This window comes from Marmota marmota, unplaced genomic scaffold (genome assembly GCF_001458135.2).
Source record: "Marmota marmota marmota unplaced genomic scaffold, marMar, whole genome shotgun sequence".
In the NCBI taxonomy this organism is placed as follows: domain Eukaryota; kingdom Metazoa; phylum Chordata; class Mammalia; order Rodentia; family Sciuridae; genus Marmota; species Marmota marmota.
The window spans coordinates 33,928,813-33,945,087 of record NW_026000093.1 but is presented as its reverse complement, the minus strand read 5'-3'; the positions used below and the strand labels follow the sequence as shown (position 1 = coordinate 33,945,087).

The 16,275-nt window shown below is 36.2% G+C and overlaps 1 protein-coding gene across 1 annotated transcript in view; it reads right to left on the bottom strand.

The window, feature by feature from the left end:
* Positions 1-228: 228 nt before the first annotated feature.
* The window catches only part of LOC107142481 (carbonic anhydrase 3), a 40,275-nt gene continuing 24,228 nt past the window's right edge, over positions 229-16,275 (bottom strand). Inside the window, exons 2-7 of the mRNA XM_048782765.1 lie at positions 15,556-15,753; positions 7,391-7,509; positions 6,807-6,899; positions 5,716-5,778; positions 4,283-4,438; positions 229-1,022 (exon numbers count right to left, since the gene is read on the bottom strand). Coding sequence (XP_048638722.1) covers positions 903-1,022; positions 4,283-4,438; positions 5,716-5,778; positions 6,807-6,899; positions 7,391-7,509; positions 15,556-15,753 — 749 coding nt within the window. The 3' untranslated portion in view covers positions 229-902. The remainder of the gene's footprint in view (positions 1,023-4,282; positions 4,439-5,715; positions 5,779-6,806; positions 6,900-7,390; positions 7,510-15,555; positions 15,754-16,275) is intronic.

Sequence of the window (16,275 nt, the reverse complement as noted above, 5' to 3'; positions counted from 1 at the left end):
CCTTCCCTTGCAGGATTCACCCTCACAGGATTGTCATGAGGATTAGATGAGTAAGTGGTTGGCAAATAGTAAATGACCTCCGGGTTTTTCTTAAAGGGGACTCCTTCAATTAGGAGTACACCAATTATGATGGCTCATTATTAACAATGAATTGATATGGATTGTGAAACTAGACATCTGTTCCTCCATAATTGCCCACTGCCATATGTGCAAAAATAATAACTCAAACAGAATTCTGAATTTTATTACAGAATATATCTAAAATACAATATCTGTTAATTTATAATATGTCATTTGAATGGAAATATACTCTGTACCACAACTATAACACTTTTTATAGATCGTACTTCTTTTACATCTCTAGAATTCAAAAATCACTAAATCACAACATAATTCATGTTTAAGATAACTTTGCTACAAATATATAAGAATTTTAAAAGTCTTCCTTTAACATCTTAGAATCATGAACATGTATTTTGTCTGATTTATATTACATAAAATTGTGACTATTTTACCTGATTTGCTTTCATTGGTCTCTGTATGGCTTTGCACTGTATGTTTTAAAAATAGCATTTCAACAAACAGTTGTGAGTTGAGTACTCATCACCCTCTGTGCTGTGAACAAAGTCAGGGTGTTTCATTCACTCCTATCCCTTATATTAAATTCCTGTCATAGAAAGATGATACCTTAAGCAGAGAAGCATCCCACCACAACACTTCTGCCAAGGCTGACACTTGGTCTAACTCTTCACATTTATTCAGTAAGCATGTCAAGTGAGAGGTGAAGGGTCCAGAAAACCAGACACAAAGCAGCCAGAGTCCATATCACGAAGGTAGATTTGTGCTTAGCTAAAGGGAAACATCTGAAGATTGACTGTTTGTGTACCAGCTCTGGGACCATCTTATTTAAAGGAAGCTTTGATTTGTCTGTTCTTTAGTGGCTGAGCTGGTCGCCAGTTGTCCACCATCAGCTCTTCAGGTTCACCCTCGAAGTTGAAGTTCAGTTGACGGAATTTTGACATCTAAAAGACATAGCAAAAAATTTTTTAAGTTTCACAATATTATTTATGTATATGCTTGTGTTAAATGTTGACATACATTCCCCAACATTTCAAGTACCTTCTATCAATGGCCAAAACTCAATAGGTACATAATCACACGTGGACTATGCATGTATGCTTTCAGTAACAAATCCATTCATAAAAATACCCAGAATCTGACCTTGCTTTCTTATTCTCATTTTAAATCAAACAGCAAAGTCTATAAATCCGTGCCTTTATTATGTACAAAATACCAGTTCTCGAACCAAATTAAAATTTTGCTTTTTGCCCCAGGGAAAATAAGTACAACATCTGTACAATTAGATAAAAGGCCCAGGATCTGAAAACTCTATGGGCTGAGTGACAGATAAGCTGGCATTCTGCTTAAATATATAGAAACACAAAAATGCATTTTCCCATGCTGGGTTTTCAAGCCCTTGTCATGGTTGATTTTTATTCCCTTTTACACCTGTTTCAATTTCCTGGTTCAGTGCTGTGACACAGGCAACAGTCAGACAATAGCCCACCTTCTTTGAGGTTGTTTGAAAAGTAGAGTCCCCCCTTCCCCTAAATGAAGAAAGATGGTTTGGGCAATGCAGAAATACATGAACCAGTAGACTTTAACTTGATCTCTGTAAAGTAATATATCTCCAATAATCCCCATGAAGTCAACACTGATATAGGACATTACCTATAAGGTATCTGACTACCTTACAGGTACTGCAATGCAAAGGGAACTCTCAAATGTCATCTAGGGTTGTTTGACCACAACAGAATTTTAGCAATATGAAAGAGTTAGTCACCAGGTGTGGGAGCACACTCCTGTAATCCAGTGGCCCAGGAGGCTAAGAGGATCATGAGTTCAAAGCCAGCCTCAGCCATTTAAGGAGGCCTTAAGCCATTCAGTGAAACCCTGTTTCTAAATACAGTATAAAAAGGACTGGGATATGGCTCTGTGGTTAAGCATCCCTGGGTTCAATCCCAAATACCAATCAATCAATAAATAAAGAGTTAGATAGAGTCTGCTTATAAAGTACAATTAAGTCAAATTTTTTTATCAATCCAGTGTAAGTGATGAATACTTCCTTTCTCCCACTTAAAGTATATTCTCACATTGATCAATTTGACTCATCATTTTAGCAGCAGAGAGACAAAGCCTGAGTAAAGCCAATCAAGGCAGCAGAATGTAGCAGACCCTTTTATATTCCATACCTAACATCCATTCCCCCCACACTTGACCATTGATAGATATCTGTCAGATCCCTTTTTAAGCCACTAAACTGACCATGGCAATCATATTCCCTTCCTGAGGACTGGGTTAGAAGTGGGATGTGAAAGTTTTGTTAGGCTGTGAAGGCTTTTGAAGAAAGGCTTCTCTGTTCCTAGGGAACGAACAGAAGAGTTGTTTCTTTCCTCCTTGAGGTGACTGTACCTGGATATGATGTTCAAAGTGCTTTGGCATCCACCAAGTTACTAATGGTCAAGGTAAGTAAAAAGAATCACAAAAAGAAAGAACCAGAGTTCTGGCTTACTTAATCTGAACATGACCCTTCTGTGTTATATGATATGAAGAATATCCCTACTATTGTTATTGTGCTAATACATGCAATATTTCTAGTTTAATATCACTTTCTACCTTAAAAGGCAATTCAGAGCACAAGGACTAATGGAGCCAGTTCAATAGCTTTTATCTCTCTGGGTACTTTTGTGTATGGGTGTGTGTGTACATAATAAATCCATTTGTCATAATAGCTATCAATAGCAGACTTTGGATCTTAAGCTTAATTGTTCTCAGTGAAGGAAAAAAAAAAAGAATTTTCATGTTTTTAAATCATAACCCAGGCTAGGCGCGGTGGTACACGCCTGTAATCTCAGCAGCTTCTTGGGAGGCTGAGGCAGGAGGATCACAAGTTCAAAGCCAGCCTTGGCAATTTAACAAGGCTCTAAGTAACTTAGTGAGACCCGTCTCCAAATAAAAACATAAAAAAGGGCTGGGGATGTACTCAGTGAAGTTTAATGCCCCTGGGTTCAATTTCCAGTACCAAAATAATAATAATAATAAATAATAATAATAAACCATAACCCAAGCACTACATCTTCAAATAAGATGTGGCATTATAATCTTTGCTTTTGCTACTACTTCAGTAGGGGTGCTCAAATGTATGACAACAAGGCCAATTTTCAAGTCAAGCATATTATTTTTTGGCCCATTTTGATATACTACAAAGTAAGTTTCCAGTTAGATATAGCAAGAAAGCTAAAAAATATCTTTAGTATTCATAGTTAATATTCTAAAGGAGAACACAAGAATAGAGAGTCCTTGCTCCCAAACCTGATTTAACCACAAGCTAGGTGGGTGGAAAGCACTTCAATTTTCCTGAACCTCTGTTTTTCAACACATTCTAGACAGCAAAATGAGAAAGTCGGACAACACAACCTCTCATGCACACTGCATATCTAAATTTCTACGATTCCAAAATTTTGTAGGCTTAAATCATACAACTATTCAAACACTTGTCATTTGCAAAGCTGCTCATTGCTGACTCTCTCCTTAAATTATTCATGATGCAACCTCTTGTGAATCCTAAGAAATGTCCATTTTCCACATTTTATCTATGTGCTATGTGACAGCCCAGGAAAAATCCTTTTGTGTCCACTTCTGTGGATGCTCATCCCTGAGAAGCTGCATTAGTTCTTGAACATGACCATCTACACTGTACGGGTAATGTAAGAGTGTCTGTTCTGAGTCTCTGCAACAAGCCCCCTGAGTTTTGATAGATACTTTTTCTCCAAAGCATGACTTTCACCTTCCTTGGGATTCAGAAATCCATTCTTATATAAATGAAACTGCATAAGCTTCTACTTGAGTGAGCAGTGGGTTGGGAATTTTCACTGCTATCTGTGTAACCTTGAATCTCATTTTTTTGTTTGAGTCATTATTTCCTCATAGCTGATCAAAAAAAAAAAAAAAACCACATGCAATAGTGAAAGATACTTTTCTCATTTAATCCTCACAATGAACCTCCAATTTTACAAACTAAACAAACTGTGCCTGGGGCCATGGCTAATAACAACAAATATTTGCTGAATGCTGATTACTTGCTAAGCACTGCTGCAGATACTAGTTGCATGGCTAGAAGCAGCAGGAGGATCAAATCTGAGGATTGATTCCAAAGGCCAAACTCTTTCACCTCCACTAAACATTCAGTGTCTCCAAGCAGACCTTTCTGTAGAAAACTGACCTGCTCACTGCTGACACTAATGGGTTCCTTGAGCACAATCCAGGTCACACATTCCAGAAGAGGAGGGGTGGTCAGTGAGCCAGGGTAGGTCCAGTAGTCCAGATTTTTAGGAAGGAGGCCACGAGGATCAAAGCCAGTGAAGTCAGAGCTCTTACCCTGCCAGGCAAACCCACAGGTTAATTTTGTCATGTGATCAGAGCAGGAGGGCGAAAGGAGACTGCAAAAGATAAGTAAAAATCTACTCCTCTGGAACAGCAAGAAACCTTTTTTTTTTTTTTTTTGAATACACTATTTCCAGATATGCTGGCAAACAAAGTGAAAAGAAATGAATAGAAAGCATTTGACTTGGACATATTGATTAGGCAGGTGTGAGCAAGAACTGATTATATTCACACGTCCATTTTTCATTTTGTCCTCTAATATAATCATTTATGTTTTCCATTAAGTCATTAGCTGATCACATCTGGTATTTTAAATGTGACTGGTGCCACTAAAATAATTTTTTTTTTAATTTTAGGTTTCAGTAACAGAAATATATTATCCTTGAAGAGGAGGCCCTTGTCTCGCCACGCTATTTGACAGCTAGATCAGAACTAAAAAACTGTGTTTGGCTCTGGGCTGAATATCAATAGATGAAAGCAAGAAAGCTTTCCTGGAAGAGTGACAAGGTTGTTCAAAGAGATAAAACTATCTCCTATGAGAATAACTAAAGGGAACTAGAGATAATTATCCTAGGGTAGGTGAAAAGCCATGAGAGAAACCCTAGGGTCATGTGGAAGAGGAGTTGGGTCCATAAGATATGAGATCAGGGGATCAGGCCAGGAGTGGAGGTTGCACATTTCAGAAAATAGATGCTGTTGCAACTTGAGGATAAGCTTTATACAGCTGGGGCTGCCCCTGGTGATGGGCTTCCCATCACTGGGAGTGACTTTAGTGTTTAAGCAGATTCTCACTGACCTCAAACACAGCTCTGTTACAGAGATGATTTAAACACAGGACGGATGAATTCAAAGAAGTCACAGAACATAAATCTCCAACAAGCATGACTTTGTTCGTCTTGTTCATCATTGTATCTCCTGGATTAGCAAAGTGGACTGGCAATAGGAAGTACTCAACAAATATTTGCTGTATGAATTAGTGGACAATTTGACCAGATGATCTTTCAGCCTCCTTGCAATCATGAGATTCTCCAATTCTTTCATTCAGGATATTCAAATGATCGGAAGAAAGATTCAATAAAGGCAAGTCTTAGAACTCTAGTAGAATTAGGGCTAACTTTTTGCAGAAAGAAAATATGTAAGCAATATTTTACCTTCATTAACTGTTCACTCAACTACCACATGTCAATAAAACTTGATCAAAGGAAATTTCTAAAACCAATAAAGTATTGAAAAAAAGGACACCCCCAAAAGCAGCAGAAAATTAAACTTTACCTTTGTTTTAATGGAATCCAGCATATCGAGGACTTTCTGAAGGCCTGGGTTAGCACTGCCAATCTATAGAAAAACACAAGGAGGAAGATAATATAACCAATTTGACGCTCTAGCATTTTTAACTTGGGCAGCACTATCATAAACGTTCTCTAAGAAGTGAAGCAAAATCTACCACTTTATACACGCCACAGTGATCTATCAGTGTCTTAGCTAGAAGGCACTGACACCCTGGACTTCCCTACTGCCACTTCCCAACCTGCCTCTGCTTCTGCCCTATAGTTAACTCTGAAACAATCTTTTCAGGTGTCCCCAGTGACATTCAATTGCTACAGCAAAGCCTGCCCTCAAGCGCTTTCCTTCCCTCGCCTCCTTGCAGGCTTTTACAACTCCACCTTTCCTTCTTTATAAACAGTCTCTTGTCCTTCAGCTTCCCCCAAGCCCTAGCTTTGAGTCTCTGACTCCTCGGTAGTCACTGAATCCACCCCTTGCCACTGCCTTCAAGGCCATACATTTTATAGTTTCTCAGGGTTGTGTCCCAGCAGATTCATCAGCTCCTGCTTCTTTATGTTGTCCTCGGATGACTTCAAAATACCTGCAGCGCGCCCCCCACCCTCAATATGATGTCAGAGCTGGGGAATCGCCAGTCCAGACAGTTTGACTCTCCTCTTTACAACTGGCCAGAGGGCAGCTCAACCTGTGAGGTCCCACTGTTGCCTGAGATTCTCCAATACAGAGTCTCTCTGTCTTTGAGCCCTCCAGAACTCAGTCTTACTTGAGTGTTGTCTATCATCAAACAATACTTTAGTCTAAGGTTAAATTAAAACAAAACACATACCTACTAGTCCTCTATAGTTGACTTCTTTCTGTTCTTCTAATTTCCAGGTAAATACTATCTAAACAAAACCTCCCACTTTTGTCTTTCTGCCCCTCCAGAAAGAAAAGATGGAGAGATGGAGGGAGAAGTAAGCCTGAAAACACTTCAGGGCCAAAGAAAGGCATTTGCTCAGCTCTTTTGTAAAACACCTGTTGGAAATGTTCTGTCTGGTCAATCTTTCTTGAAAACAGGAAAAATAACTGGACCACCAACTAACCTTCAGAAAAATGCCCAACACAGCCAGCCCATCAGGTTGTTCCACGGCTTTTCCAAAATCCTTATATTTGGTGTTCCAGTGAACCAAGTGAAGCTAATGCCAGAGAAGACAAAAAATCATAGTGAATGATTAACATGATAAAAGCCAGCAGACTTTAATCCAGTGATCATTTCTCCTTAACTAATAGTTACTAAAGGAAAATGGTGGATAATTTTAAATAAAAGCTTTTCCTTCATTTTTCAATCAAATCATCTGCTACTTGGTAGAATAGCAAGTGATTTTATCAACAGCTCTAAGATGAAGACATGTTTTGAGAGAAGGCACAAATTTTTTTTCTAGATTTATGCTAAAACAAATTCCTCCCATTTGAATTTATTTATTTTTTTGTAAATGTTGTCCTTGGGGACACTAGAGAAAGCTTTTTAGCCTTGATTGTAATATTACATTTAAAGGTTATAAGAAGCAAACATGAATGGCCTTTGCAAAAGAAGTGGTTCACTTAGTGTGAGTTGAATTTACAAAACTGAGCTTTCAAAATTAATGCTAACTAGCCATTTACAACCTTTGTTGTTGCCATATCTTACCTCTGCAGCATACGTTGTTTTATCCACAGTGTGTTCAGAACCTTGTCCATCAGATGAGCCCCAGTGAAAGTGAAACTGAATCAATCTGTAGGTGCCATCGAGGGGTCCCCCTTTCAGCGCTGAAATTAAAATGCATGTGTATAATATATCTGTGCACACATACATACACACATGGACACATGCATACACACATACATGCATACTCGTACATCCACACATGAAACACACATTGCTAATATTACTTCATGTGTGTTGGGTAAAGTATAGAAGCTCTTCATAATCTTTGCTTGCTGAGCACAGTGGTACCTCTTCCTGTGGGTTGATTTGGAATCACAGGTTCAGGTCCAGAGAGGAAATTTTAAGTGTAACTAATAATTCCTCTGTGCATCACTTAGGATGAAGAGCCCAGGCAGCTACTTGCCAACAGATTGGTCTGCTGCACACACATGCAAACAGGGGACCTTCCTTCTGACACTACCCAATGGCTGCCCTAGGACGTATTTCACAGACCTCTGACCCCAGTTAAGACCAAAAAAAATTTATTAATACACATTCTATCAATCTTAACTTTATAAAATCTAATTCTCCTTACACTCCTGCTAACCTGTTTTGTCCCCTTAAAATTTTAATGAACATCTTTGACTTTATTTCCTCACCTATAAAATGGAAATATTCATTTAGTTCTTCACTAATAATGTACACATCAACTTTTACGTTCAGTGTTATATGCTTTGTTATCTCCAAGAACTTAAAAGTCTATAATAACTATACCCAGATTATACCATTCCTGGTATTAATTTAACTTTATTCAGTAAAATCAGTACCAGAAACCACATTTTTAGATTGTATATATCTGTAGATAATTAACAAGTTGTGTCTTGAGAGATTATAATAGTGGGAAATTGCTATAAAAAATTCTTTGCTTATCTTATATGTATTAGTGGGATCATATATATATATATATATATATATATATATATATATATATATATATNGCTCGGGAAGCTGAGGCAGGAGGATTGCAAGTCTAAGACCAGCCCCAGCAACTTATCAAGACCCTGTCTCAAAATAAAAAAATATTAAAAAGGGCTGGGGATGTGGCTCAATGGTTAAGCATCCCTGGGTTCAAGCCCTGGTACAAAAAAAAGAAAGAAAAGAAAAGGCAGAATTAACCGAGTGAACATTTTTGGAACTCTACAAAGTGTATGATTTGCTATATCACAGAAACATGTTCCATGAGGGATAGAGAAATATAGTGAGACTTTCTACTCTATTTTTTTTCAAACTCCAAAAATTTAATTTAAATTCAAATAACAACATCAAGGACTCCAATTTTAATTTTCATGATCAGCCATCAGTTAAATATTATATATGTAACTTAGTTCTACAATTTATTTACCTAGTACTCAAATTAAAATACTGTTGCTTTAAAAGTTTTTTATTAGCTTTCACTTTTAATTTCATAAAATAGTGAACTCAAATTTACTTTGGATTTTCAAGACAAAGGGACCCAGTCTGTACAATAAAGTTTGTTCACTTCATTTCACTTAAATATGCTTAGATGGTAGCAACATCCATTCATCTATTCAAAGTAAAAGATGAAACTGGATGGAAGTTATTTAGGCACCATGGCTTTTCTATGGCTTTTGATATATTCAGGTTGCCAGCTTTGCTTTATAATAGGTTAGAAAAAATAAGAAGAATGAAAACAGAAAGAATGAATAATAAATGATGTTATGTTACAGATCTATTAAGAAACACAAATTTGAATGTATTCTGATAAAATCACATCCCTTGAAACACAAAAGCAACTTATTATAAAAGTTTATATTTGTCTGATAATTCCATATGGAACGAATAGCCTTAGCCCCAATACCAAGGTTTCTCTGAAACAGAAGAATCCCTTTTCTTTGTAAATAACATATCCTTAAAAATGAAATACATGTTTATAAAATGTCTATACTGAAAATTCTTTTATAATAACTCTTTAAGGAACAAATTGGCTGATTGTAAAAATTAGATGCCATTTGTAATACCATTAGTGCTACCAAGTGACAAAACGAATTAAATAAAACTATATTAAAGCATCTGAGATAACTGATCTTTCTGAATGTATTTCCTTTCCTCCTGTAGAGAATCATACCAGGATCTTAAATTTTAAAGAGAATAAAACTGACTGTTATTCTCTTTCTTGTAGGCCCTAAAATTGTGACCTAATTTACTTGTTTCATGAAACATTTAGAATTAGGCAAGAGCTAGATATAAGCTTTTACTTAAAAAGGCTTTGTGAACATCAGAAAAACAAGCAAAAAAAAAAAAAAGTGCTCTGTGTTCAATGATTAAATACTTTCAGTGCTTATCGGTTTGCACCAGATACCTGGGTTAGTCCCTGTTAAAAGAAAATTTATTATGCATGTAGAAGCCCCCTGTAATTAGGAAGGGTTACTAAATCATTAAAATTTAATTACTACTAAAAGCAGTGGGTTTGATCTTCTTTACCTGGTTATTTCTCAGCAAATTCTGAGCAATGAGGTTAATCAATTATATAACCGAAAAACACTGTTATAATAAAAATCACCATAGACTCTGATAAAGGTAGCATATATCCTTTTGAGAAACAAAATGACAACATTTTGGTTAAATATAGGAGATTATACTACAATCCAGGCCTATTTATTTATTTATTAAATTGCTATATGATATTTTCTAAACTGTCCTAGCTTTTAAAAAATACCTCTTTCTAATGCAAAAATATATATTTTTTTAAATGGTGAAAATTGCTAGGCATGGTGCCCCAAATCTGTAATCCCAGTGGCTCGGGAAGCTGAGGCAGGAGGATTGCAAGTCTAAGACCAGCCCCAGCAACTTATCAAGACCCTGTCTCAAAATAAAAAAATATTAAAAAGGGCTGGGGATGTGGCTCAATGGTTAAGCATCCCTGGGTTCAAGCCCTGGTACAAAAAAAAGAAAGAAAAGAAAAGGCAGAATTAACCGAGTGAACATTTTTGGAACTCTACAAAGTGTATGATTTGCTATATCACAGAAACATGTTCCATGAGGGATAGAGAAATATAGTGAGACTTTCTACTCTATTTTTTTTCAAACTCCAAAAATTTAATTTAAATTCAAATAACAACATCAAGGACTCCAATTTTAATTTTCATGATCAGCCATCAGTTAAATATTATATATGTATATATAATACAATATAAGCACTAAGTATGGCATTATAGACTGATCTATATTTATTACTTGAAAAATTGTTAAACTATTTGTTTTTGTTAAAAATAGGAGATTCAGAAATACTGAAATAAATCAGACTTCCCACAAAAATATAAACTTAAAATTTAGCATTTTGGGATATTTTTCATCCTAATCACTATTACTTCTAAAGACATCTTCAAATAGCAAACTAAAGACCTTTAGTGTATGTCAATAATCTCTCTTAAATCCAAGAGCTAGGTAAACTACTCCCAATTATCCTTAGTTTAAAAACTAAAATATATGTAATTTTTTATTAATAAAACAAAATCAATAATTCCACAGAAAACATAGCATTTCTAGGAGCTGAATAATCTCTGCAAATATCCTAACATTTTAAAATCATACATTACTATATGTACTACTGATTAAATCATGCATGCTTAGCTTGTTGACAGTAGCCAATGATCCTAGGGCTCCATGTCAGGGCAGACAAATCTAGCAGAAAAATGCCCATATTTCAATTCTTTTCAATGAGATATTTAGCTGTCACTTTCAACTACATTAAGCAGTCAAAATTCAAGAAAATGGAAGTTTAATTTAAATCATACAGCAACTGCATAGGAGGAAAACTGATACTGATAACATAATTAACTAGCACAGTTAAAAGGCTTTGGTCAGTTTTCCAGCTATTTAAGGTTCTGATCCCATTAACTGAGCACATGAAAAGCCCTTTCATTTCATTTCTGGTTGTTAAGGTTCCCTTTAATTTATGCTTGCTTGTGGAAGGAAAATTTTACAACTTCAAAAGCTAGTCCCTGAAAATCAAGCAGGATCCATGTACAAAGACCCATTATGTCATACAGACAATGTTCTGCTTGAAAAGAGTAAAGGTGAGCTTCCTTCCTTCTTTTTTCTTGAAATAAACAAATTTAAAAATTCCAATTTCAAAAATAAATACATAAAACAGATATCAGGTGGGAGTTAAAAATAAGCTGGCCCAATAATTCTGGCATTGGCTTTCAATTTTTGCCATAACTTTGCAAAAAAGCAGGACAGTTCAAAACTCATTAATATAAGTTAATAAGTTAGCAGGAGTAAATAATTTGACTAGTATTCTTTTCCACCAGAAAAAAAAATCTGGCAGTAAAACATCTCAAGCTGGGAGAGTTATTTTTTAATAACTTAAAAATTACCTAACAGGATTAGCAATTTTTCATTAATTCAAGGTGGTTTATTTAAAGGGGTTTAGAAAACTGATGAGAACTTTAGCCTAAGCTTCCAGTTAAAGCCTATAATTCCGCCCTTATTTCCATTCTATTTTTTGTTAAAAAGAATTATCTCCAATGTAAACATAGCAATAAACTCAACCAGCTCAGTTCCTGACACCCAAGGACGTAAGGTGTTATATTGTTACATTAGGACATATTAGAAAACCTAAATTTATGGGAAGTTCTAGAAGGCTGAAATGTTATCAAGGGAGGAGAAATGTAAATGAACTGAAGCATTTAAATGCAGAAAATAAGAGGTAAAGAATGTCTAAGAATATTAACCCCATAAAGATCACTCCTAACTAAAGGGCTGTTAAATGGTTAATTTTTAAAACAATTAAGTGACCAAAATGAATGAATAATTTTTAAAGGTAAGTGTAAGAAAAGTACATTAGCTTTTCAAAACCTGGTATGTTCAAACTAAACGTTAACTATGATTATCATTCAAATTCTATTTTTAAGAGATTGCCATTTAGTCTCTCCAGTAAACTAGGCAGGAGAAGACTTAGCAAGTTATTTAAACTCGAGCTTTCTGTTTCTTCATGTTTATTTTAAGTGGGTTGACTACAGGATCTCTACCATTTGTTCCAGCTTTGAGTCTAGAATTCTTTAAGAAATAAATAAAGTATAAAGGCTATTTTTCTTCATGGTATTGTTATTTTTTAATCAACCCTGTAGATGGATTTTCCATTTATATCAAATTTTAGTGTATTCTGCATACTTGTTTAACCAAAATGACTGAAAGAGACGTGGGCAAAATTACAAAGAAGTCTTTCATGGCAAGAGAGAACAAGTCTTTGTGTGTTGGAGGGGGGGTTACTGGGGATGGACCCCAGGGGTGCTCTATCCCTGAGCTGCCTCCCCAGTCTGTTTTATTTTATTTTGAGACAGGGTCTCCCTAAGTTGCTCAGGCTGACTTTGAACTTGCATCCTCCTGCCTCTGCCTCCTGAGTTACAGGATTACAGGCACATGCCACCACTCTCAACTAAGTCTTTCTAATACTCATTGCTGACTCTTGTTTTTGTATACTTTCTTGCCTTTCTAAAGTACATACTGTGTACTCTTCTTAGGTCCCCTGGTGTTTCCTAGTTTCCTTTGCCTGGAATCTCTCCCAAGACATCAAAATCCTTCAAGTCTCTACCTAAGACTATTTATTCCAAAAATTCCTGTCTACTCAGACTCCTAAGCCTACCTCATGTTTCCACAGTTCCTTGAAATACTGTCTTTTTGTATTTATCAAAGGAATTTTCAGTGTCTGTTGTTTCTGGGTCCTTCTATTTTAGGCAGTCTCAGCCCACACTGAGCTCTGGGGATGAGGAGAGGACCCAAGTACCCATCCTGCCTTCATGACACTTAGTTTATCAAGTGTTCAATCTGTTATTAATCAATTTTTTTTTGTACAAGAACTGGCTGGATAATACATGTGTCTCTAAAAACATGTGTTAAAACCCCTACCTAATCCACTAGTTTGCATTACGTTTCATTATCTAAACATGGCCATTATTCCCTAGAAGAAATAGTTGAAAAACATGTGATTATGTCTAATCATTTACTGCTTATGTAGAAATCCTTCAAAGGTTAATATATACATGGTAAAATTCACAACTATATAACTTCATAAATAGAATCAATGCATATTTAAAATAATAAGTCAGATGTTTGGGAACATATAAAAATAAAATTTTAAACTATCAAGTGTAGGAAGTAACCCTAAATGGTATTAAATTAAGGTTTCTTCAGAATTTTATCACAAGTGCAACAGCTACAGCAATTGCCTAATAATTGTTTGCTGAGGAACTGCTATGTGCCAGGCACTGGGCTAGGCGCTTCATAACAAACTGTCCTATTTAATCTTTCCTCTGTGGCAGATACTACTGTTATTCCACTTTTAATTTAAAAACCTTAAAACTTAGGGAAGGTATTATCCTTCCCCAAATCACTGAGATAGTTAGTGGCAGAGCTAGAATTCGAATCCAGGTCTGTTTGATCCCAATTGGCCCTCACAGCCATCTTACCATAGGCTAAAATCCATTTTCCAGTAAGGCACACTACCGGAATAATTTATTTTCACAGTCTCCTTTATAAGGAATATATAAAGAGCTACTTCATCTGGTTCCATTTGTTTCTTCATTGTTCAAAAAAATTGACTATGCAATTTCTATGTAGCATGCAATAAGGTAAATAGTTGGTTTGACATTGTATCTGTTGCCAATAATTGTGGCCTTAAAAAAATAGTTGTCAGCTATGGACTAAAGTAGCTCATCTTTTTTTGGTTTTTATATGACTAAACGTGAAACTTTATAGCATCCTTTATGTATGTAATAGAAATCTTGAGACCATTGACCATACTATAAATATATGGTAGTCTTTACATGAAAAAAGAAATTGTTTTATGATTAATCAGTTGAGCAGTGTTTCTTTGGAATGGGAGAAATTCTTGGGAAAAGCAAGAATTACTGGAGACGCATCATCAATGTATAGCCTCGACTTGATTTTAATCATAATGCCAGAAAGTGTGTGTGTGCGAGAGAGTATGTGTATGTTTGTCTGTTTGTCTGTCTGTCTAACTGTGTCTGTGTATACTAAGCAGAAGTACATAGGGAACAGGTAGGTTGAAAACATTTCTCAAATAATCTCCACATTATATCTCATTAAATTGTCTTCCAGAATTACTGTTTTAGAAAGCCAAGTGTCCAAAGCTTTTTAAAAGAGGGGAGGATAAATGTTGTTTTTCAAAACTGAACTGAATATACTGTACAGCTCCTGGAAAAGAATAGTCAACTTGACTTATTTGGTTTTAATTATATACTATATAATACATTAGTATTGTAGACCATTACTCCAAAACTCACCCACCCCACTCCCATGTCACCACCAAACATGTGTTTGCAAGACCATTTCATTCAATGACCTTCAGAGGAAAACACTCAGGAAAATAGGGCACTGGCAATTAAATCAACCAGTGAGCAAGAAAAGCAGTTACTATGACTAAATGGGATTGTTCTCCTTTTTCTAAATAAAATACAAGAAGCATTCAGTGGTATCCTGTAAATAGCTGTATTACAAATAACCTATGGTAATTGGATTTATGGGTAATGGGTCAGGTATGTTCACTAACTCTAATAAAACATCTTTGTGGAGTGAACTTCTAGATATAGACCAAGATAAACTGCCCCCTTTATCACACTAGCCCAAAGTGAGAAATATTCATAAATACAATGCTCTCCAAGAATTTCAGTATTTTAAATTGTCTAGTTTTCATCACTTTTCTTATTGCTACTTTGAAAATAATGCACATGAACATATATTTTTTAAGGGAAAGGCATCAATTCCAAAGACAAATGTTCTAAAAACATTTTAGAATTAAACTTAAGAAGTTATATTTTTGCAAATTTCATTATTACTGATCTGATGGGGTGGGGAGCTTCCCTTTTGTGACTTATCACAGGCAGATCACAGTTACTCTATGCCCTACACAGAAGCCAAGAATTTTAGAAAGGAGACACCGTCTCAGGAAACTTCAAATTAATTAGCCTACTTCTTTGAGTCTGGGACCTAATGAAGCCTATTAGAGTGGCATCTTAGGGACTAAGACAAACTGTAGTATTAAAGATGTTTCCTATCTCTGCTGGACTTCTTCCACTAAGGTGGGAATACAGCTACTAGCTAAAGGGCACACTTTAAACACTAACCTGCAGTGTCCTGAGAGTCATCAAACTCCACGTTGAAAGAATGACCATTGTTGAGGATCCTCCGAGAAGTCGGTTGCTCATAGCAAAGGCACAGAGGTTTCAGGGAAGGGTCATGCTTGGCTGTTTTGGTGTCAATGTTAACAGGGGACTGACGCTCTCCCTTGGCAATGGGGAAGTCCTTATGCCAATGTTCTGGTCCTGAAAGGTGAGGAGACACATGTGAATACCCCAAATGTTTGGACGGATATATACCCAGACCCCCCCCCCGCCCAAGAAAGAGGCAAGGGTTCCAAAATCAATCTGTTCAGTTCCCATTTTGGTGGTACCACTTAATATTAGAAAAACCTTTGAGAAAACAACCTATGCCTCAGTTTCCTCATTTGCAGAATGTGATAATAATATTATAAGTTTATCTTATAGATGTTGTGAGAATTAGAGTCAATACACATAAATCTTTTAGAGAAAAGAGCATCATATAAATATTAGCGATTTTCATAGTCATTTTACTTCTCAGCAACTGAGATCAGCTTGTGGCTGGGATTTGGGATATGCCAGCTCACTCGAAGTATCCACACAGCGCCTGGTTCCTCCCTCGTGTCCTCGCACTGGATGAAAGGTCAGAGCCACTGCTCATGCACAGGCACCCCTTCTTTAATAGTCAAGAGCCCCACAAGGGGAGCCCCCCCCCCGCCCCCGCCCTCTCGCCTAAGACGCACCAGA